The 24458-nt window shown below is 39.2% G+C and overlaps 1 protein-coding gene across 1 annotated transcript in view; it reads right to left on the reverse strand.

Annotated features, from left to right (window-relative positions):
* Nucleotides 1-24458, reverse strand: part of LOC126183798 (delta-1-pyrroline-5-carboxylate dehydrogenase, mitochondrial) — a 112347-nt gene that overhangs the window by 30006 nt on the left and 57883 nt on the right. Inside the window, exons 8-9 of the mRNA XM_049926040.1 lie at nt 17616-17838; nt 3094-3272 (exon numbers count right to left, since the gene is read on the reverse strand). Coding sequence (XP_049781997.1) covers nt 3094-3272; nt 17616-17838 — 402 coding nt within the window. The remainder of the gene's footprint in view (nt 1-3093; nt 3273-17615; nt 17839-24458) is intronic.

Raw genomic sequence — 24458 nt, forward strand, 5'->3', positions numbered from 1 at the left:
AGAAACAGAAGTGCGGATGTTGAAGATGAGAGATTGCAGTACAAGAAAGGAAGTACCATTTTTACCTGATAATACAATGCGATTTTTTCCTATACTCGCCATTTGAAAAATATGGGGTCCCTCATATTAGCAGATAAAACTACTGCTACTGAGGTCAGTGTTTTCACATTGTTTAACTGAATAATATAGGAGTCATCTAACATTTATGGATGAAGCATTGGCTATCTGCAGCGGATAGGCAGGAAGATCTGCAGCGGATAGGCACTTGGTGCAGGGAGTGGCAACTGACCCTTAACATAGACAAATGTAATGTATTGTGAATACATAGAAAGAAGGATCCTTTATTGTATGATTATATGATAGCGGAACAAACACTGGTAGCAGTTACTTCTGTAAAATATCTGGGAGTATGCGTGCGGAACGATTTGAAGTGGAATGATCATATAAAATTAATTGTTGGTAAGGCGGGTACCAGGTTGAGATTCATTGGGAGAGTCCTTAGAAAATGTAGTCCATCAACAAAGGAGGTGGCTTACAAAACACTCGTTCGACCTATACTTGAGTATTGCTCATCAGTGTGGGATCCGTACCAGATCGGGTTGACGGAGGAGATAGAGAAGATTCAAAGAAGAGCGGCGCGTTTCGTCACAGGGTTATTTGGTAACCGTGATAGCATTACGGAGATGTTTAACAAACTCAAGTGGCGGACTCTGCAAGAGAGGCGCTCTGCTTCGCGGTGTAGCTTGCTTGCCAGGTTTCGAGAGGGTGCGTTTCTGGATGAGGTATCGAATATATTGCTTCCCCCTACTTATACCTCCCGAGGAGATCACGAATGTAAAATTAGAGAGATTAGAGCGCGCACAGAGGCTTTCAGACAGTCGTTCTTCCCGCGAACCATACGCGACTGGAACAGGAAAGGGAGGTAATGACAGTGGCACGTAAAGTGCCCTCCGCCACACACCGTTGGGTGGCTTGCAGAGTATAAATGTAGATGTAAATGTAGATGTAGATGTATTAAGGTTTTGTACAAATTTATTTTGAAGAATTCCAAAGCCACTTGCATAAGAGTAGGCTCAAGATTTTCTGATACAGTATTGACCTTTCTCTAACAACCATGTGACTTTGACTCATGGTCCTAGTGCAAGGGATATGTGAGAAACTATGAACTAATCACTGCTCTGCTTAAAAGTTGACAGTTTTGTGAAACAGGAGGAAATAGCATTTTATTCTAAAAACTTACAAACTTATGTTGTATTTGAACAGATTTGCCATAAAAGTTCTCATATATGTATGAATACTGTATACATACATTTATGCTGCTTTTTAAGTAAATGTAACATTCAAAAGCAAAAATCTTGGCCTTCAAAAACCATTACTTGAAACTGAACCAAAGTCAGTATTTTATTTGATTGTGAGAAACTGTATTGGTTTAGCAAGTAGGTTGTAAATGATTCAGTTGTTGTTCACATGTTAGAATACCGGAGAAAACTGTTACCAGGTTTTAGTCAGCTTCAGAGCAAGGTTGTGACATTCACATGAAACAAGGAAAAAAATATCCTGAATCAAACATCTAACAAATGAAATAAATCACATTAAACAAATGGCCATTGCTATTGTGAGAATAAATTATAGTGGCAAAACCCTACATGGAGACAGTACCAACAGAGGCCACTAGAATGCAGGAAGAGCAAAAGTTCAAGAATTGGACTTAATCATAATTGTGATCTTTTATTTATGTACTACTTACTATTGTGACATATGATTTGCACCCTAGAGTACATTGCGGTCTGTGTTTCACTTTTGCTCAAGCACAGCACTACGGAGCTTTGGACGGGGAACGGTGACACCATCTTGGCTGAGAACTACATTAAGTGCAGGAAGCAGTGTGTTGAGCAGGCAGCAAATGTCATCCTCTTGCAAACTGTGGGAAACTATACTGCTTCCTTCAGCTTTTTATGAACATCTACAATGTTTAAACTGCAGTTTGCTTGAATAAGTTTGTATTTGGAATTGAAATTACTTTAAAATTTGACAAACATTCAACACTAGCATACATTTCTGCAGGAGATGCTGAAAGTCTAGATTGAGGTCAATGGCATACCTATATGTTCGGTGCAGCAATGTTGTTGACACTCAGAGTAAGGTATGATGGGAACAAAAAGGTGGTTTGTCAGCTGCTGCTTCTACACAGCCAATGAGAGAATGGAAGGCAGATGGTACATTTGGAGGCAAGAGACATTGTAACATTCTCACGCCAGTATAGACGTGACATCCGCAATGGTTTCAGAAAAACAGTTATGTATGCACAACCTTGGAGATCATAATATATTTGAGATAAACAGCCAAATATTTGTGACAATAAAGATATATTTTTCACAGCTGTCACATTAGGATGATGATGATTAAAAACAGTGACATCATAGATGACAGGCTAAGTAAACAGAAAAGGCAGTGAATATAAAAATTAATGTAAACAATTTCTTTTTCTTTATTTTATGTCTCCTTGTACTATCAAAATGTAGACAATCAATAAATGACATAAGAATGAGTGTAATGTTAACTTCTTAAGAAGCTGCCTTACGTCAATAAGTTTCTAATTTCACTTGGTCATAATATGTTAAAAATATATTTTTCTCAAGGAGTCTCGTAAAAAAAGGGGGGAGGGGGAGGTTGTCTTACATTTAGTGTCGTCTTTTTAGCAGGCAAATATGGTACGTGCCGCAACACCTTGGAGCCCCATGTTCACCATGACAGACTCACGAAAGAGTCGTGAGGCCCCTGAGGGATACGAAGATCTAACACCAGGGTTGTAAACGAATATAAATTCTTTTAAAAATTTGTAAGTGTTCCCCAGACAATAACTTTAGTTTTGCAATCAAGGATTTAAAAAAGCTATTTTCCAATCAAAGGCCTTCTAAAAACAGGTACTTACACTACAACATTGATGATAATAATGAATAATTGGTCACCTGTGTTGCACAGTTATGAATTATGGAGTGAAATAATAAATCTTTATTGAATTGTCTATGAGGAAATAATAAGTTGTTATGTTCTTGTACTTGACCAGTAAAAAACAATGAAGTTAGTTCTTACTCATCTGAATAATCTCCTCCAGCAATGACTGTTGTGGAAGACTCCTTCTTTGCTAGATCTATGTACGATTTGATTCTCTTAAATGCATTCTCATCTATTACAGCACCCATGAATGATTTGAAGTCTGCAGGATCTCCAACTTTTATCTGATCCCGAACTTCAAGAAGTCTGGACTTAATCTGCAAAGAATGGAAATAAATAAAAGCTTTGTATTAATTCATAAAAAAAAATTCAAATTTTAACTAATGTCTTTTTTCCGAAAATGGATAAGCACTTCTTGAATGGCACCTATGGGCTTGTAAAATGGGAACAGTGTCAAACATTTTAACATTTTCAAGAAACAATTCTTAGAAATAGTAACAGCCACACTATTATCATTTATACTGATCAGCCAGAACATTATGACCACCTACATAATAGCCAGTATGTCCACTTCTGGCGTGGATGACAGCAGCGACGCGTCATCACACAGAAGCAGTGAGGTCTTGGTAGGTTGCTGGAGGGAGTTGGCACCACATCTCCTGTAAGTTCTGGGAAGGGAGGTGATGAGCTCTGATGCCACATTCGATCACATCCCTGATGTTTTCGATTAGGTTCAGATCTGTCGAGTTGGGGGCCCAGCACATCAATGGCAACTTGCCACTGTGTTCCTTGAACCACTCCATCACACCTCTGGGCTTGTTTATAAATGCCATTGCTGTTGAGAAATATGATCATCATGAAAGGGCATACGTGGTCTGCAACCAGTGTATGATACTCCTTGGTCATCATGGTGCCTTACACAAACTCCACTGAATTCGTGGCTGCCCACTTGAATGTTCCCCAGAGCATAATGGATCTGCCGCCAACTTGTCTCTGTCCTGCAGTACAAGTGTCAACGAGCTGTTCCCCTGGAAGATGATGGACTCGTGGCCTCCCCTCAGCATGATGAAGAAGCTATCAAGATTCATCAGACCATGCAATGCTCTGCCACTGCACCAATGTCCAGTGCCGATGGTGACATGCCCATTTCAATCATAGCTGCCAATGTCATGGTGTTAACATTGGCACATGCATGGTTCATTGGCTGCGGAGCTCCATCGTCAGGAGCATTTGGTGCACTGTGTGTTCACACACACTTGTGCTCTGCCCAGCATTAAAGTTTGATGTTAGTTCCACCATACACTGTTTCACCAGTCTGCCCAGCATGTGACATCCAGCATCTGTAATGAGAGGTGGCCACACAACCCCACAACATCTGGACGTGGTTTTACCTTGATTTCACCATGTATTGAAGACACTCACCACAGCACTCCTCAAACACACAACCAGTGGTGTAGATTCCGAAATGTTCAAGCCTGGCCTCTGGGCCATCACAGTCTGCCTTCCGTCAAACTCAGATCACACGCCTTCTCTATTCTACACATAGAAAACATGATCACTGATACTACATGTACCATGCCTGTGTCTGACTAGCAGTCAGTCCTCAGCTGGTGATGCTGCTATCTCCCAGATGGGTTTATATCAATAGTAGGTCCATGGTCATAATTTTCTGGCTGATCAATATACGGTGTAGTTAATCAAATAATCTTGACATACTACTAAAATACTAAACAGAACCCCCTTTTATCGATTTATATAACAGCCAGGACAAAACACACATTATATTCAATCCATAACTACTGATAATTAAAACTGTCATCTTTTAACACATTAAGTGCAAATATCTTATTCTCAGCAAACAAATCACTATATGTTAAATTCTGACCTGCTAAAAGTGGTGCACCACATAGGCTGTATTCTGCTGTTAATCAGTACTATTAGAGGAGGCAACCACGTGGACAGACTGATGTTCAAGAGACAGAAATACAATGTCCCTTCTTAAAAACTAATTAACTTTCCTTATTCATATTTCAGGTAAATAAAAAATTACAGTAACTGTTTGATTGTAGATATGCTTTTTCCAAGAGTTTTAAAAATGTGTGTCATTTTCCCTATAATTTATTCAGTTAGAAGCAGCTTATCAGTTATGCAAAATGCTAGATGAGGAATGTAAGGTAGACAAGCCATTAACACACAATCACCATAGGAAACACTTCTAGTCAAGCATGTTTATCTTCAAATCATTTGTGAGACTAGAGGTGACTGCATAGTTCAATGCAAGAAATGCACAGTTTGCTCCAGTTACAACAGGTGATCTTCTATCCATCCATTTTGTCTCGCAACTTCCTTTTCTTCTCTATGCTGTCTCTTATCAGTCAGCATTATTTTCTTCAAAAAGTGACAAATGTTGGACTAGTAACCTCTAGGCTGAGTGGAAAAGGGCTCTGAGGTCTTCTAGTTATTACCATTGATGTGACACAGTTTGATATTAGTCTTAATTACATTCTTGGAGCATTTATTCCAGTCTCTCATGAAGCAGTTGTTCACTGTAAATTAGAGTAAAACACTTGTGTTGGGAATGTGATTATTGGGCAAGTGGATTATACATCCTCACCACCAGACCTGGCATCTTAAAGCCATCGTTTCTATACTGATTGTGTGCATCTATTCAAGGACGCTGATATTCGAGCATGTACCTTGCCAGGTCATGTGCAAAAGCCTCCTAATGCATCACAGGTAATATTGTTGCAGCTTTTTTAGATGCCATCTGTAACACGTCGAAGATTCAAATCCATTAAACAAGATGGGCACTACAACCGAATTGTACACAAGAATCTTTGCTGCAACATAGACATCATGACTGTCAAATACTTGAGATTTTAGTCTGGCAAAGGATGTGCTCCAGCACTGTTAATTTTTTATTGAATTTCAGACTCTATAACTGCACTTGATGAAAAGAAGCTGCTAAGGTACAGAAAAGTGGTAACTACTCAGTCAATGTTGACACATTTCTTTATCCTTCCATAGGTGCTGGTTGGTAAGGGATCTGTGTTGCACTAGTATACAATTTGACCCCCATATTTTTGTATGCTGTGGAGTAGACATTCAGGATTAATCCTAGTTCTTTCTCTGACTGAGCTACAACTGCATTATCAGCAGCACACAACAACACAACTAATGCTGCAGAAAATATTAAACATTCCTTGTTTTTAGAGGGTTCTAATTACAGTTCCCAATCCATCCCGTAAGTTAACTTTATTCTTCAAGGAAGACCATCTTTGACTACCTGTATCGCAGAACTCCAAAATATAAGAAGTGCATTGTCCATGTTACAATATGGAAGCAGAGCATGACAGTACCACTCCTAATGACCTGGCAATGAACTCTGGATATGGGAAAACATGACGTGAAAATCCATATTCTTGCTTTTTGAAAAGTGTGTATCAGATGACACTATTTTTAATTTATACTTTACAGTGTGTGGCTGGAAACATTTCTGTGACCTTGCAAAGTAATATTTTCCACAAATCTCAATCAAAAACTAAGATTAACTTCTCATTTCACAGTAATGTAAAATTTTGGAAATGTCATAATGGTTGCCTTTTGATTGCAAAATTATTTATTTGTAAAATCCAATATAGCAACTTTACTGTGTGGCCATTATCAAGTGGAACAATTGTACTTCAGCATATGTCAAAAGCTAAACATCACGTGACATGATATGACACTGCTTCTGCTAATTTCATCATGCTATATTCCTGATTAATACTACTTGTGTGTAAGGCACACATTGGATTGCATTTTAAGTAAGATGTTCATATTCTGCTTGCTTTTTGCTCACATCTGTAATATTGGGTGAAGTAAATGATCCCACATTTGCTTTTGTTTCGTATAAAACAGAAGCTGGTTTCTTTATGTAGTGGTCTGTGGACTAGTGTACATTTGCTCTCTTTTACACATCCATGTGTGAACTGCTCAATTTAAACTGAGTGCAAGTATATTGGTGCTATTCTACTTTATTTTTGTTCACATCCATTTCCTGTACTTTCTTGCATTTAATGCAGAACTCAAAATTTTCAATGGAATGGGACGATGATTTTAGTACACTGATCTCAGCTACAATTTATTGTTTGTAGTACCCGAATAACGTGTGAACACATTTGTGTAGCTAATGGTGGATTTTTAGCATTTGCAAGGTAGAATGCTCTAGTCAATAAGGCTACACAGTATACTCACAAGGGAACATTCCCAGGTGTAAATAAACAGTCTTGATGAAACTTGGTAAGGATGCTGAAGGATCCAAATAATGCAATACATATTCTTCCACTTTTGTCCATTTTCACTTTAAAGGGATAAAACGCAAACTAAAAGGTAATTTGGTGTATTACGTTTAGAGGAAATATCCTGGGAACCATGACATATAAAAATGTGCTTCACAGAAAAGTTGAAATGTAATTAATGATCTTGAAACTTATGTAATCAACTTTTTTTAATAATTTATAATTTTTCAAAATACCCCACCACCATTACAATTTTAAAAATAAAAACTTCTGTTCTAACATAAATTAAAGAAGCTTTCATGTCACATTCACCCATGTGAAATAAACCTGGTTTCTGAAACACAATTTTTGGAAAATACGTTGTACACAGTGTGCGTCGGAGAATATTCAAAATACCTAATTAAAAATCTAAATTCTCATTATGATTCTTTTGTTTCATGTTTTAAGTTGTTATTTCATGTTTTAAATTATTTTTTGTCTTTAGTTTATAGTTATACATATGTGTATTTTGTTAATTCAAAATAATAGGTAACTCATTTTTATGATACAAAATCATCACAGTAATGATAATCTGTACACAAATGCTGAAAACATAACATTCTTCTACACCATGCACATAAAATGGACAAAACTTCTTTACATAACACCAACGATGGACAACACAATATAAAACAAAATTCAGCAGGGTTCAGTAATAGTGGCGGGCGATCAACTAAATATCCTGATTTGTATCAGGCATATTCAAGTACATTGGAAAACCTTGACAAAGAGAACTGATTATGAACTAGGACTGCAGCTTCACTATATTGTGTCTCAAGTGGTGATTGATATTGCAATTGTAGTAACTATTAAGTAAACGAAGCTGGTCCAAAGTAATCCAAATATGGCTTTTCACATGAAGCACTCAACTACAATGGAAAACACATTTCAATGGATCACCATGTAACAAGACACAGTAAACTGATGTGAACAGCACACTGGAAAGACACACAAGAGAGACCAGTTAGTACTGCTCCATGCCTACGTATGCTTGAGTCACTGGCAGACACCACAGTGGAGACCACGCCTTCCGCTGGTGACCTCCAAAGGCCAGTCCACACTGATACAGTTGGTGGCCGATTCAAATGTGCTTGCAGCGACATCACACTCGGCACACATGTACTAGTTGCAAGATATCACATACCTCTGCCTCGTGCGAAGAGGACAGCCAGGCGACGGAGGAGATGCCAGTGGCCTGACGAGACACAGCCATCGGGTCCGGAGTGGCAGCAGCCGGTGCAGAAGGGGTGGGACAATGTGCCAGGCGGCCATCGGAGCACAGGGTCAGAATGTGAGGGGACGCAGGCTTGTGGGCTCTCACGTGGGCGCGCGGCACCTGATGACAGCGCCGGAGAGGAGGAAGCCATCGCCATTTCAACGTCATCATCAGCAAGTCCCAGTGCGGGGACGACAGGATGGGAACCCACTCCCCGTCGATGACGACTGATGTGATAATGGAGAGGGGGGCTGGCGGAGTGGCCCGATCAGAACAAGGGGCTGCAGTAACGGACCTGAGGTGGGAGACTGGACTGGCACCCAGAACTGGGAAGCTGGAACCCCTGGGCGCCGCACTGGAGTTAGCAGCCAGTGTAGCAGGGGTGGCTCCACAGCAGGTGATGGTGGGCTTGGGGTGGAGGGCAGTGGGGCACGCTATGGTGACAGGGGCAGAACCCACAAACCAGTAGCTTCTGGCAACTCATCAAGGTGCACACCACTAAACCATCAGCCATATGGATGTCACACACAGTGTCCTCGGTGGTGGACAAACGTAGCCGGTATCCACTTGGACCAGCTCCTGAAGCCTTGCGCCCACACTAGTGATCCCAGCACGAAGTAGCCAGATGAACCCACCAGTGGCAGGTGCTGCACAGGCTGCAGAAGGTGGAGGAGTGTGCATGGCTGCTGACCATGAAGCATCTCAGCCGGGCTCTGCTCTCCCATAGGCGTGAAGCAATAGGTGCTCAGAAAACGGAGAAGGGCATCATCTGGCAAAGAATCCATAACAAACCTTTTCATTTGGGACTTCACCATACCCATTAGTATTCCTACCGCACCACTGTACTGCGGGTGGAATCGCGGAGGCGTAAGGTGACCAATGCAGTGATGGGAATGAAACAATTGAAAAGTGTGAGGAACAGACTGGGGCCCATTATTAGAAACTAAGGCACAAGGCAACCCCACAATAGAAAACAAACCCTTAAAATTGTACCAAAAAAGGAAACTTGGAAAATGCATCCACAATCAAGAGCCAACAGGAATTAAAGAAAGGACCTGCAAAGTCTACATGAACGCATTCCCACAGCTGGCATGGAGTGGGCAACGGGGACAGAGAAGCCCTGGGAGCTGCTTGTTGTTAGGCACACTGCTCACAAGCCGCAACAAAACAGACAATTTCGCCATCAATACCTGGAGGGGGGGGGGGGGGGGGGAGTCTCCTAGCTAACTCCCCAATGGCCCTGGAGGAGGTGTACGTCATACCATAATGAAGCGTAAATGACGACTCTGGGAGAGTAAGGTCTTCTGTGGACAACAGCAAAACTCCGTCAAAAACAGGGGCGATAATGTAAGGAAAAACAGTTGCACAGAGGGTCCGAAGCCCGACGTGGTGGTTTATCTGGCAAGCCCTGTTGAACAAACTGAACTACCTGGCAGAGAACTGGGTCAGTGGCAACAGCAGCTGCAATGCGTGAGCTCGTAATTGGGAAACTTCCAAATGCAGCCTACGTTTTCATATCAAGACAGAAGCAAAGCAATTCTTCACAATCAAAGTCAGGATCAGGACCCACAGGAAGACGGGACAAGACATCTGTATTGGCATGTTTAGACGTGCGTCGAAAGCAGATTTCATAATTGCAGCAAGACAAGAACAGTGCTCAGCATTGGTGGCGATGTGCTGCCTTGTGTTAAGACTCAAACTGTGCACAATAGGCTGCATGATGTGCAACTTCACTCCCGACAACACCAAGCAGCACAGTACAGGTGGGCCCAACAACATGACGAATGGACCACTCAGGATTGGCATCACATTCTCTTCACCAATGAGTGTCACACATGCCTTCAACCATACAATCGTTGGAGACGTGTTTGGAGGCAAACCAGCCAAGCTGAATGCCTTAGACGCACAGTCCAGCGAGTGCAGCAAGGTGGAGGTTCCCTGCTGTTTTGGGATGGCATTATGTGGGGCCGACGTACGCCGCTAGCAGTCGTCATGGAAGGCGCCGTAATGGCTGTACGATATGTGAATGCCATCCTCCGACCGATAGTGCAACATATCGGCAGCATACTGGCGAGGCATTCATCTTCATGGATGACAATTCGTGCCCCCATCACGCATATCTTGTGAATGACTTCCTTCTGGATAATGACATCACTCGACTAGAGTGGCTAGCATGTCCTCCAGACACGAACCCTTTCGAACATGCCTGGGATAGTTCGAAAAGGGCTGTTTATGGACGACGAGACTCACCAACTACTTTGAGGGATCTATGACAAATCGCCATTGAGGAGTGGGGCAATGCTGTGTACAGCAATCTGGACCACCACCTCTGAAGGTCTCGCTGTATGGTGGTACAATGTCCAATGTGTGGTTTTCATGAGCAATAAAAAGAGTGGAAATGATGTTTATGTTGATTTCTATTCCAATTTTTTGTACAGGTTCTGGAACTCTCGGAATCGAGGTCATACAAAACTTTTTTTGATGTGTGTATATGGCATTTGATGTTGGGAGAACACGAAGATTTTTAGATATAGTTCTGGTGGATGATTATGTCAAATCTCTACTTGAGAAACAATATAATCAAGCTGCAATGGCTAGTACATAATCAATTCTCTTTGCCAAGGTTTTCCATACTAAAATATGCCTGAAATAAATCAGGATATTTCAATGATAGGCTGCCACTATGAGCAAACCCTGCTGAACTTTGTTTTCCATTGTGTTGTCCATCATATGTATTACGTGAAGAAATTTTGTTGATTTTGTGTGCATTGTGTAAAAAAATGTTAGGTTTCAAGCATTTGTTTACAGATTATCATTATTGTAATGATATTGTATCATAATAGTGAGTTTCTTATTGTTCTGAATTAACAAAATACACATATGAGAAATGGTATACTAAAAACAAAAAACACAAACTTAAAACATAAAACAACAACTTAAAACATGAAATGAAAATAAGTAAAACAAATAAAACAAATAATAATGAACATTTAGATATTTTAATTAGGTATGTTGAGAATACTCCAACATCACACTGTGTACAGCGTATTTACAAAAAAGGTGTTTCAGAAACCTGGTTTATTACACATGGATGGATGTGGCATGAAAGCTTCTTTATATTATGTTGTAACAAAAGTTTTTATTTTTCAAAATTAATTAATGCTGGTGAGGTATTTGGGAAAATTTAAAATTATTGCAAAAGCTAATTAGACAGCTTTCAAGAACATTAATTATGATTCAACTTTTATACAAAATACATTTTTTTATCCATCATGGTTATGGAGTTATTCCCTCTAAACATAATATGCTAAATTACCATTCATGGTGTGTCTTACGTCTTAAAAGTGAAACTGGGCAAAAATGAAAAAAAACTGTGTTGCATTATTTTGCCCCCTTTACACACTTGCCAAGTTTGATCAAGATCGTATATTTAAAACTGGAAATGTTCCCGTGTCAGTGACAAGAGACAGCGCCATTCAAAGCAGAATTCCATACTCACTCAGTGAAGAGACTGAATAACAAGGCGTATATGCAGACAAGAAAAAAATATTCCCGGACTTTTCCTGGTTAAAATACATTATTCCTGGGTGAAACAACACTATATTCCAGGCAAAACCATATATTTTCCATGTTAATTGACAATATACTTTCCCTCAGAGCTGTAAAACTTATCAGTCCTTTGAATGGTATAGGTTTTATACACGGGCGCAGAACATTCTAGCATTTTAAGGGAAAAAAAACTAATTCCATCAAATACAGCACACTAGCTCCCGAAGCACTGAAATTGAGATTGCAATGTGTTTTTTCAACAATTCATAACTCATGTCACATGACCTTCATAGATGTTCAAAGGACAGGACGAGGGTGTGGTTAGGCAGTATCCTAACAGCACAGCTTAAATTCCAGCCATGCACAGCTGTGCACACAACATTTTATGGGTTACCTGACCGAATACACATTCTGTCGAGCACTTTGACCTTTCCATGTGAAATTGCTCGAGAATTCACCTCACACATTTTTAGGGATAGTTATAATTTTTGTCGTGTTGTTGCATGATTTATTATCTATGAAAGAACTAAAAGAAATATGAAAATCTAACCTTGAAGCTTGGTCTTTTTTAGGGTGTGTTACACTTTAAAATATATAAAGCACAGATGCACCAGCAAAATTTTAAATAATGGTATAGATGGTTGGTCCTTTAAATTTTGAATGAGAGTCAAATGATCCGCAATTTAATACATTCATCATACAGTCTCATACATAACATAATTTGCCTTGCCTAAAAGGAAACTTACACTGAAAGTTGTTTATTCTTGTGGTCTTCAGTCGTGAGACTGGTTTGATGCAGCTCTCCATGCTACTCTATCCTGTGCAAGCTTCTTCATCTCATAGTACCTACTGCAACCTACATTCTTCTGAATCTGCTTAGTGTGTTCATCTCTTGGTCTCCCTCTACGATTTTTACCCTCCACGTTGCCCTCCAATACTAAACTGGTGATCCCTTGATGCCTCAGAATATGTCCTACCAATCGATCCCTTCTTCTAGTCAAGTTGTCCCAGAAATTTCTCTTCTCCCCAATTCTATTCAATACCACCTCATTAGTTATGTGATCTACCCATCTAATTCTTCTGTAGCACCTCATTTCAAAAGCTTCTATTCTCTTCTTGTCTGAACTATTTATCGTCCATGTTTCACTTCCATACATGGCTACACTCCACATAAATACTTTCAGAAATGACTTCCTGACAGTTAAATCTATACTCGATTTTAACAAATTTATCTTCTTCAGAAACGCTTTCCTTACCATCACCAGTCTACATTTTATACCCTCTCTACTTTGACCATCATCAGTTATTTTGCTCCCCAAATAGCAAAACTCATTTACTACTTTTTCTCATTTCCTAATCTGATTCCTTCAGCATCGCCCGATTTAATTCGACTACATTCCATTATCCTTGTTTCGATTTTGTTCACGTTCATCTTATATAATCCTTTCCCTTTTCCTACTATCGAATTCCAGCCACCCATGACTATTAAATTTTCGTCTCCCTTCAGTATCTCAATAATTTATTTTATCTCATCATACATTTCATCAATCTCTTCATCATCTGCAGAGCTATTTGGCATATACACTTCTACTACTGTGGTAGGCGTGGGCTTCGTATCTATCTTGGCCACAATAATGCGTTCACTATGCTGTTCGTAGTAGCTTATCCACATTCCTATTTTTTTATTCATTATTAAACCTACTCCTGCATTATCCCTATTTGGTTTTGTATTTATAACCCTGTATTCACCTGACCAGAAGTCTTGTTCCTCCTGCCACCGAACTTCACTAATTCCCACTATATCTAACTTTAACCTATCCATTTCCCTTTTTAAATTTTCTAACCTACCTGCCCGATTAAGGGATCTAACATTCCACGCTCCGACCCACAGAACGCCAGTTTTCTTTCTCCTGATACGACATCCTCCTGAGTAGTCCCCACCCAGAGATCTGAATGGGAGACTATTTTACCTCCAGAATATTTTACCCAAGAGGACGCCATCATCATTTAACCATACAGTAAAGCTGCATGCACTTGGGAAAAATTACAGCTGTAGTTTCCCCTTGCTTTCAGCCATTCGCAGTACCAGCACAGCAAGGCCGTTTTGGTTAGTGTTACAAGGCCAGATCAGGCAATCATCCAATGGCAAGGTCCATGGTTCATGGGGGGAACTCTGAAAGTAAAGCTTTTCAAACCATCATTTGCAATTTTTTCCTATGACCTATTAGAAATGTAAACAGTGATGACATCAAAAGCACTTTGTTGTTACATAGTATTGCATATCTTCATCCTATTGCCTTTTGACACATTTTGCTGTCAGCAGACGCTTGTGTGCTATATTTTGTTGTTGTAAATGGCACAATTTCTTTGCCACTTCAGTTTTATTTTGGTGTTTTTCTCTAGTCTGTTTTATTGCTGCAGTAGTATACTGCAGTAGCAGGCTAAAGTAAAATTGTTAGAATATCAGTTCTTACCAGTCAAAAGTACAAAAATTTAACTCAGAACTAAAACAATAAAAAATTCCCAGGGTTTTCTCCAATGAAAATATTCCCAGTTTTTTCCCAGAGTTCCCATTTGTCTCAGGGTGTATACACCCTGAATAAAGTCGAATGCCAAAAGTTGCTAATATGGAGTTCTCCATTGAAAAAGTACGAGAAATGGATAGTAATAAAAAGAAAGCAGAATATGAGCAATATAATCATAATGCATTTAAATCAAGCATGGACTCATAAGAAGGAACAAATATAAGCGAGTCCATAGAACACCATGCGATGAAACCAGCTTCTGTTTTATATGAGACCAAAACTATCATGGAATCATTCTCCTCACTCAATACCACGCATGTGAGCAAAAAGTAGGTAGAATATGAGCAACATATTTACAATGCAATTTGAAAAGTGGAATGCACACATGAAGTCTTAATTAGGAACACAATGCGATGAAGCCATCTTCTGTTTACTGAAAAAGAAAGGAAATATGAAAGACTTTAAATTGCCCAATAAGAAAGCAATATGAGAAATAATTGATAAACTAGCAGTGCTTCAACTGACCTGGCAGTGAATCAAGGTTGTGTTATCAGAAGTCTTTGAGTTTTGCCCCCTGAGCTGCATGACAATGACAACACACAGGGAAAACAATGTTGGGATAATCACACATTGTTTCTTAATACTGGAACTGATATGGAATCACTCCCTAGCATAGTTGATGTGATATGTGTGTAAATTAATTTCAAGATAGTAATAAATTTCTGCTGAAAACCATACAGAGCTACAAACTTCCACGAAGCTCTAGTTTTCCATCTCAAATTTTTTAGTGTGGCCAATAAAGGCAATGTAAAGAGGTCTATTATGTTCTCTGCATTTTTCTTGAGGCTGACATGCTGCTAATACCCGGAAGCTGCACTGGCTCTCTGGTAGCAAATCTTCCAAAAAGGGAATAGTACACTCTGTGAGAATTCAAGCCAGAAGCTTTCCAAAGGCAGACAGCTACTATATTCCCCAGCAGTTACTGCAGTTTCTTAAATCAGGAGAATTTCTTCACTGGTACAAGTTTTGACAATAAGTTCCTGGATATGTCTTAGGAATTCCTCACCATCCTCTTTGAGCTTCTGATGGGGTACTATCATGACCTGTGGCCTCATGTTCCTTTGCCTGCTTAATAAAACACTTCATCTAGTACTGATTCGGGTCTTGTAGATGTTCTTTCCACCCATTCATCATGGAGCACTGATCTTTTAGACACTGATCTTTTAGAAGTGCACTCTTCTTATTAAACCTAAGTGATCTTTAGTAAAAAGTCGTGGGACCATAAATTGCTTCTGTGCCTTGGAAGAACTGTCCCATACTTTTGTTTGCAAAATATTGCTATTGTTAACCACCACACATTCTTGAGCACATGGATAGTTATTTGTAAATCTCCTTTGGCAAGACAGAAGGCCATGCATAAAAGGCTTTCCTGTTCTCTGATATTAATGCTTCAATTTCATCACCTTTCTGTTGAACCAGTTCTGATGTTTCCCAGTTTTATATCCCGTTTCTTTGAAAACATCCAGAATGATGGTCTCCAAGCTCTTCCACTGCTGCATTACATGAAGACATTCCTTCAACACTTTCTGTACTGAGAAGCATATTCTGACTAACCAAGCTTTTTGGAATCATGTGTGTGGTTACAGCTCTTGTCTTGTTTCCTCCTCTTGAGGGGATAGAGACAAATGCACGACAGATCTAGGAAGTTCATGGTCTGTCCAAATGTCATTAGTCCCAGTCGTTTTCGTGATGAAAACTTCCTGTAGATCTTTCTTGTGGACTATCACGTAGTCAATGGGATACCACTGCTTTGATCGAGGTTGCTACCCTGCTGTTTTGAAGTGATACTTTTGTTAAAAGATGGTGTTGGTACTTGTTAATCCATGTTAAGCACGTTTTGAGAAGAGTCTAATGTCATTTGAGTTTTCACTGCCACCTACGTCCTTGCCAATTACATCACTTCACACTTTGTGGTCCCTACTTTAGCATTAATATTGCCAAGTAAGATTATTTTGACTTGGCAACTGATATTTGATACAATGTCATCCAGATCTGAATGGAATGTCTCTCTGATATCATCATCATAATCTAAGAGTGGGGGCATACTGTGGCATGCTATTTACCACCCAGTCAATATCTTAATGTCATGCAGCATTCATTATGCTCAGTTGGAAGCTCAGCCAGGTGCCTGAGAAGCTTGTTCTTGATAGCAAAGCCCATTCCATGTCTTTGATGCTCATTGGTAGTCTTTTCCATCCATAAGAAGCTGTCCTGGAGAGTGCTTCCATGTCAATGTTATACCTTCTTAACACTCTAACCACAAAAGGGAGGGGGGGGGGGGGAGGGGGAGGCGGGTTACAGTACCTTAAGATGGTATCACCCATATGTCCACTAAACTTCTATTAACATTTCAACCACCTGCTGCACTTATCCAAAAAAGGCTGTGGAGAAAAGACAGACATTACATTTAATCAGCTATAGTAAACAAATGGACCAGCCCATGAACAGATCATCATCAAGGCTTGAGTACAAGCTCAGATTGGATACAATTTTGGAAGGAATTCAGCTAATGTTCTTTTTTAAAGCAATCATCCTGGCATGTAGCTTTAATGATTTAGACAAACCATGGAAAATCTACATGTGGAAGGTCAGGCAAGGACTTGAGCTTTACTGTTAAATCCAATGGTCCACTTAATGGCCTACTTTCTGGGATGAAAGCTGGCCATGACAGGGTTTTCAGACATTTCTCCACAACCATTTCAGAATATTTATGTATTAAAGCTGCAAAAGTCATTACTGGAGTTCACAGGAAGTGAGTGGCTACAAATCTGCCACCCTGGAAGAAAACAGAAAGGAAGGGGTGAATTTCCATGTATAGCAAGTGGAAATCTGCTAATGGATAATATGACCTGGACTTGATCTAGATTTTTTATTTTATTTTTATTTAAGTATGGTTTTCCTGGGTCGCTTCAACTGTTACTTAAATGCTACAGATATTTGTATAATTGCAAGTTTACATCATTGATTATTTTAAGGCATAATTAGCTTTACCTTCGGCCACAATGATGCAGGCACATAGAGTCGTGAACAAGCAGAACACTTCTGTCCCTGGTACTCAAATGCTGAACGGATAGTATGAAGGGACGCAGACTCAACATCAGCACTTGGATGAATGAAGTGGAAATTTTTACCACCACATTCACCAATCAATCGTGGGTAACTCTTGTAACGGCTTACGTTATTGCCGACAAGTTTCCAAAGTACCTCGAATGTCCTGGGGGGAAAAAAAAATTCTCTTTTATCAGAATGCTATGAGGAAAATCACTTTATATGTAACAGCATTTCATTAAAAATGTATGGAATGGAAATGAAAAAATACAAAATACAGAGTAACTACCATTATTTTTATGTTCTTTGTTGTTCTTTAGTTGCTACCATATAGCTATTATGAATAAATGACACCTGGGGCATTTTACTTAAGACCTATGTAACTTATTAATGCTGCTTCATATATAACTAAACACTCTAAAGGTAGATAGAGTGTCACAAATATTTATTTACAGCTTACAACTAAAAGTAAGAACAATCAGAAGATGAAGCAGAACAGAGAAAAATTGAAGTAAAATGATGGGTGCATAGAGCATGAGGATAAAAAGTGAGGCTAGCAGGTACACATGAAAGCTGTGACAAAAGGAATGAAAGAGATATTCAAGATTTCATTGTGCCCCAAAAAGTTGGAAGTTTAAGGAAGATTTCACAATATTTGCTGAAAATCTAGTTCTGGAGTATTGTGGCATGTAATATCTTTATATACAATTAGCAGTGGTACTTCGATGCAAGGATATATTGTTCAGAATGTTCTTCCAGTCATTGGAGGATAACAGTTTTAATCCCAAAAGGGTTGTATGAAACAAATATCAGAATATCAGTATACGAGACCTGTTCAAAAAATTCTGGACATTTATAATTTCACACTAATATAATGTGTAACTGCCAGATGTTTCATTGTTGCATGTCAGTTATTTTTCAGTGCTGTATTGAGTAGAACGTTGTGTTGCAGAGTTTGCGAATTTCGAGATGGCAGAGTTAGAGGAGCAATGCATCTGCATTAAATTTTGCATGAAACTCGAGAAAACCTTTACAGAGACACACCAAATGATGCAGGAAGCCTGTGGTAATAATTGCTTAAGCCATACTCAGTGTTACAAATGGTTCACATGGTTTAAAAATGGCTGGATGGAAGTTGAAGATGACCTTCACTCAGGACACCCTTCGATGTTTACCGATGGATGCTCATATCTGGAACACCAATGAAATTGCGCATGCCAATCAAAGACTGATTGTCTGCAGAAGAATGTGACATTTCAGTTGGATCATGTCATGAAATCCTGACACAGAACCTTGGAATGCATCGTGTTGGAACTAAATTTGTCCCCCTGCTCATGAGTCAAGATCAGAAAGACCTATGCCTCGCAATCTGTGAAGAGCTTTTGGATTGCACAAACGAGAATGAGATGTTCCTTAAGAGAATCATAACTGGTGATGAGACATGGGTCTATGGATATGATGGTGAGACCAAGGTCCCATCTTCACAGTGGGTTGGGAAAGTTTCTCAAAGACAAAAAAAAGCTCGTCAAGTCAGTTCAGGTCAGGTCTTATGTCAAAGCCATGCTGATAGTTTTCTTTGACATTGAAGGATTAGTTCATCATGAATTCGTGTCACAAGGAAAAAATGTTAATCAATGGTACTATCGAGAACCACTGCAACACCTGCGAGAAAATGTGTGAAGAAAACAACCTGAATAGTGGGAAGACAACTTATGGCTCTTGCATCACAATAATGCACCCACACATTCATCCCCGTTAGTGCCTGACTACTCCACAAAAAACGAAATCACTTCACCCTCATATGCACACAACCAGTTCTGGATGATGCATGTTGTGTGAACAGGGACCTTGTCATCTTGGAACATTGCATCGCCACTGGGAACAAACATCGTACCATGGATGGACATGACCAGCCAAAATGGTCACATAATCCTTGGCAGTAATGTGACCTAGCAGGGTAACCATGGAGCCCATGGAATATCACAGACAGCTGCCCAAATCACCACCGAACCCCCACCATGTTTCACTCTTGGAATGTAAATTAGGTGAGAAGTTGCAAACAGTGTGAAACAAGACTCACCCGACCAAATGACACTCATCTGACCAAATGCTCCATAGCGGGCATTTTTATCACTGATGAGCAGGTTTGGAATTCAAGATTGCCCTGCTTCTGGAGCTCCCTTCATGGTGTTTTGGCACTGACAGGGTTCCTGAGTGTGACATTCAGTTCTGCAGTGACTTTTGCAGCTGTCATCCTCTATTTTGTGCCCCAATCCTCTTTAATGGCTGTCTGTCACAATCACTTAACCCACACTTTTATCCGCATTGTAACTTAGCACGTGATGTTTTCCGCATTACCTGCATCTGGTATACATCTCCGATACTGTGTCTCTTGAAACACCAAACACTTTGGCTCCCTTGGTTATGGAAGCACCCACCATATGAGCACCAATAATCTGCCCATGTTCGAATTCACTTAGCTCCAACATAATGCACTCACAACTATACAGAATACTGTTTTGACCACAACTGACACTTGCAACACACTGAGGACATTGCACAGGAGCCTTTTGTGGTCAACATGCAGCCTTGGCTAGAATCTGTATTCAAATTCAAGCATGCATTTCTTGCAATGTTTCCATATTTTTGTCCAATCCCTGTATGTACCCAGTAGAGCAATTCATGATGAGGAGAACCCTCCCTGGTATACAGCAAAGTAGTTGAGAATTGTCAAAATAATGAATAGTAACCACTGCTGATACACAAGTTTGCTCTTAAAATAAAAACAAGTTGCCTGTGCTGATCCAGTTGGATTTGTGCTACTCTATTTAATACATTTTTCCTACAATGAAACATACTGAGGGCATTGCACAGGAGCCAGAAACAACATGATTTATCATCGTACCTTTCAAGCTCAGTAGTCAGGTAGGTTTCAAAATTGTAATATAGGCCTAATAGCCTACTGAGGCTATAGTAATACATTCTTAAATTTATTAAGATGCAGAGCCCAAACATAAGCAACTTTTTTCTTTTTTTCTCCACAGATTGACACATGTTAATAACAGTATGTTATAATTGTAGAAATATAATGAAATTTTTTTACGGAGTTCAGTTCCGAATGCCACTTACCTCAAAATATTTTAGAAAAGAAATTGCAGATGTTAAGAAGAAACATGCAGAATATAACACAGAGTAACAGAAATATGAATGTATACCAGGGCCTACAAACCATCAGCTATCAGTGTGCCTAATATGTGAAAGAGTCTTCTCTAATAAGGCCATGTAGCTTTCCACAATAAATAAACACCTAAGAAAGGCAAATCCTGACAAGGTGACCACAAATTTAACTTTCTTTAAGTCCCTCCAAATAAATTTGAGGAGCAAACTACTCTCTCAAACATGTTTCGCAAGGGTTCACAGCAAAATACTGATGGTTTACTTGCAGCATACAGTATTTCATTGTTGACAACTAAGTCTAGACAATGACATACAATAGGTATGGGATTCATCCTACTATGTGTTGGTGAAGTACTGCAAACTGTGTTAAGTAAGTCACCATAGAGGATAATCAAGACTACACTACTGAGCACCAGTTCTGTGCAAAGGCAAACAGATGAAATGATTCATAACACAGAAGGCATGTTATACTCTATACTTAGAATGGTTGATTTTTCATTACAACTTGAGTCAATTTTACCAGAGTCTGCATCTTTACCTTTAGCTTGTGTGTGCCATAAAAAGGATGTAAAAGCTTGGTTCATGAGCTATTATTTGCAAGGCTACTAGACACCAAAGGAGAATCAATATATGGTGTGGTATTGAACAATTCTTCAGAAAGACGGAAAACCCAATGAAGAAAGCTGTTCTGGGTGGGTTTAGAATTCACTTAGTTATTCATCACAAACATTTAGTGGCAAGAAACCTAAGTGACTGTTCTTACAAATCACTTTAGACTGTCATTGCTGCAGTGAATAAAATTAAATCCAAAGCTCTCAATGACAGACTTTTTGGCTGCACTGAGATGAGCATACAAAAGTTAAATGTCTATCAAAAGGCAACTGTGCTAGGATATTTTATGAACTCTTTGATATTGTTGTGGAGTTTTTTGAAAGAAAGAATTCATTGCTTGGTGAAGTATTAAAAGTGATCAGACATGATGTTACATACTTGTAAGGTCTGTTTGCAAAAGTTAATAAAATTAAGGTCCAACTGCAGGGTAACAAAACCAGTCTTCTCAAAGCCACATCTGTGAGCTCAATATTTGTTTCAAACTTGGCTTCGTTCAAGAGAAACCTAGGCTGTCGAGAGTTAAACTGATTTCCAAGCCTCTCGGTGTTAAGTAAAAAGAATGGAATTCATGCTGCTGATCTGCAAGTTTACTGTGATCATTTGAGTATGTTGCATGAAGATATGCCAGAACGACTTAAGAATCTGCTTTTGAAAGAAATTCTTGACTGGGTGATAAATCAAGTTTCAGGTATTGGGAAAATGGGAATTTTGGAGGAATAACTAAGGGAGCTAAAAAAAAAAAAAAAAAAAAAAAAAAAAAAAAAAAAAAAAAAAAGAGAGAGAGAGAGAGAGAGAGAGAGAGAGAGAGAGAGAGAGAGAGAGAGAGAGAGAGAGAGAGAGAGAGAGAGAGAGAGAGAGAGAGCGAGCTCAAACCAAAATTTAAGAATTCTTATCAGAAGTTTTGCCCACAGGAAAAGATCACTGGCCAGTCTCCTGCAGTATGGAGATAATAGTGGATTAAGAAGATTCGTATTTCATTCCACAAACATTGTATTTGGTAGAAGATGGTTGCAATGTGGTGGCACAGCATGTGGTGAAGCAAAGACATTAACTTAAGATTACTCAATGTCGAGCTCTGAGACTCTTATTAACTGGATTAAACCAGATATCGGAAAACGGAAAATTTTATATAGACATAAATGCTTCAAATAACATGGGGGTTTCATCAAATCCAAATAAAGAGCACAAAATGACAAAAAGATGGTGCTTCATATGCTACAGAAGCAATAGCTAGCATAACAATTCATTTTTAACAAAGATGATGATCTTTTTAACAAATACTAAACATGTCAGCCATCATTCATCAACAATAACTGTAGTCCAGGGACTATGTTGTGAACAGCACTGTACAGGATATCAGTAGAAATGGAGATAAATTGCTGTCAGATACTGTCTTTTAGCATCTCCAATGAGATTGGACAATCATGGCAGACTTGCGACTTGAGGTAGCCCTACAACCAATAATCACACAGAATAAAGTCTGGGGATCAGGGAGGCCAAGCACAATGGAAGTGGTGGATCAGCATGTGATCCCCACTAAATAAAGTGTGCAAGAGATCTTGGATGGAGCAAAATCATGCCTTTTCTGGTAAAGTCACCATGCTGCAACTGCTGGCACATCTGACTCCCTCTTTCAATACAGCTCATTTTATACACGATTCTCATGCGGTGTCACTGATGTGTTGCTGTCCAGCCCCATCGGTTGACCAGTTTTTGCACTTGTTTTCAGTTTCAATAAAACCCCATATCATTTCTGTGAATTAGTGCAATTTCAAATGTTATCGGACTTCTCAGTAACCCTGTATCTTCATCAAGTCAATCCATCGCATTAAGGTTTTTGAGTGTTGACTCAGAACATCAATACTATCTTGTCACATTTCAAAAGTCACTGTTTAGTTATAAAATTTAAAATAAAGGTCAATTTGTTGTTTTAAAACAACACACCCCTTTCTGCCAATTCAACTGTGTTTATACCGAGTGCAGCAGACTCTCTCTCTTTCATTACTCTATTTATTCTTTGGCCACTGCTTTTCCAGTTGGTCACCCCAGCACTAAGCAACAGCAAGTATCAAATCAGCGTTTTGTTTATGTTTTACTCATCATAATGATTTCAAGGAGACACTTGATTTCAAGAAGTAATCTTATTGTGTTTATACTCATATTTTATCTGTATAAATCATAAATGTGGGCAGAATTATGTGGAGAACATTTAAAAGAATTTAGAAAAATGAGAAAAGCTTTGTGGGGCACCTTCCCATATTTAGATTTTAAAGATTAATATAGGATAATTTAAGGGGGCACTAAGGACGAGTGCATTTGGGTAAGTGGGTGGTAGTCTGAATACATTTGTGAACCATTGGTATATAGTTACTGTAAAGAAATTTCTAAAGTGGCCGAGACTACTGCATAATAGGTGTGAAACAAATCATAGGGCTATAGATAGGGAGATCTACATGAAATATGTTTGGCTCTCATGAGAGCAATGTGTGAAGTATTCAATGATTCCACAGCAAAATATTGTCACAACGCGTTTCATACAACCCAAAGAAATTCTGGTTGTGTGTAAATGTTGTTAGTGGCACCAAAGTTAGTGTCCAGCCACTCAATGATGAGACAAGAACTGAAATTCAGTGTAGCAAATCAAAAGCAGAAATGCTTAACTCCATTCTCATATGTTCCTTTAAAAGGAAAACCCACAAATTTAATTCTCATCACATCTCATTCTTGGTTCAAGAATCATGAAAGAAGGTTGTATACATGGAAGAGGCCTGGAGACACTGGAAGATTCCAGATAGATTATATAATGGCAAGACAGAGATTTAGGAACCAGGTTTTAAATTGTGAGACATTTCCAGGGGCAGATGTGGACTCTGACCACACTCTATTGGTTATGAACTGTAGATAAAAACAAGAAATTGCAAAAAGGTGGGAATTTAGGGAGATGGGACCTGGATAAACTGACAGAACCAGAAGTTGTGGAGAGTTTCAGGGAGAGCA

Source organism: Schistocerca cancellata, chromosome 4, assembly GCF_023864275.1.
Source record: "Schistocerca cancellata isolate TAMUIC-IGC-003103 chromosome 4, iqSchCanc2.1, whole genome shotgun sequence".
Lineage (NCBI taxonomy): Eukaryota > Metazoa > Arthropoda > Insecta > Orthoptera > Acrididae > Schistocerca > Schistocerca cancellata.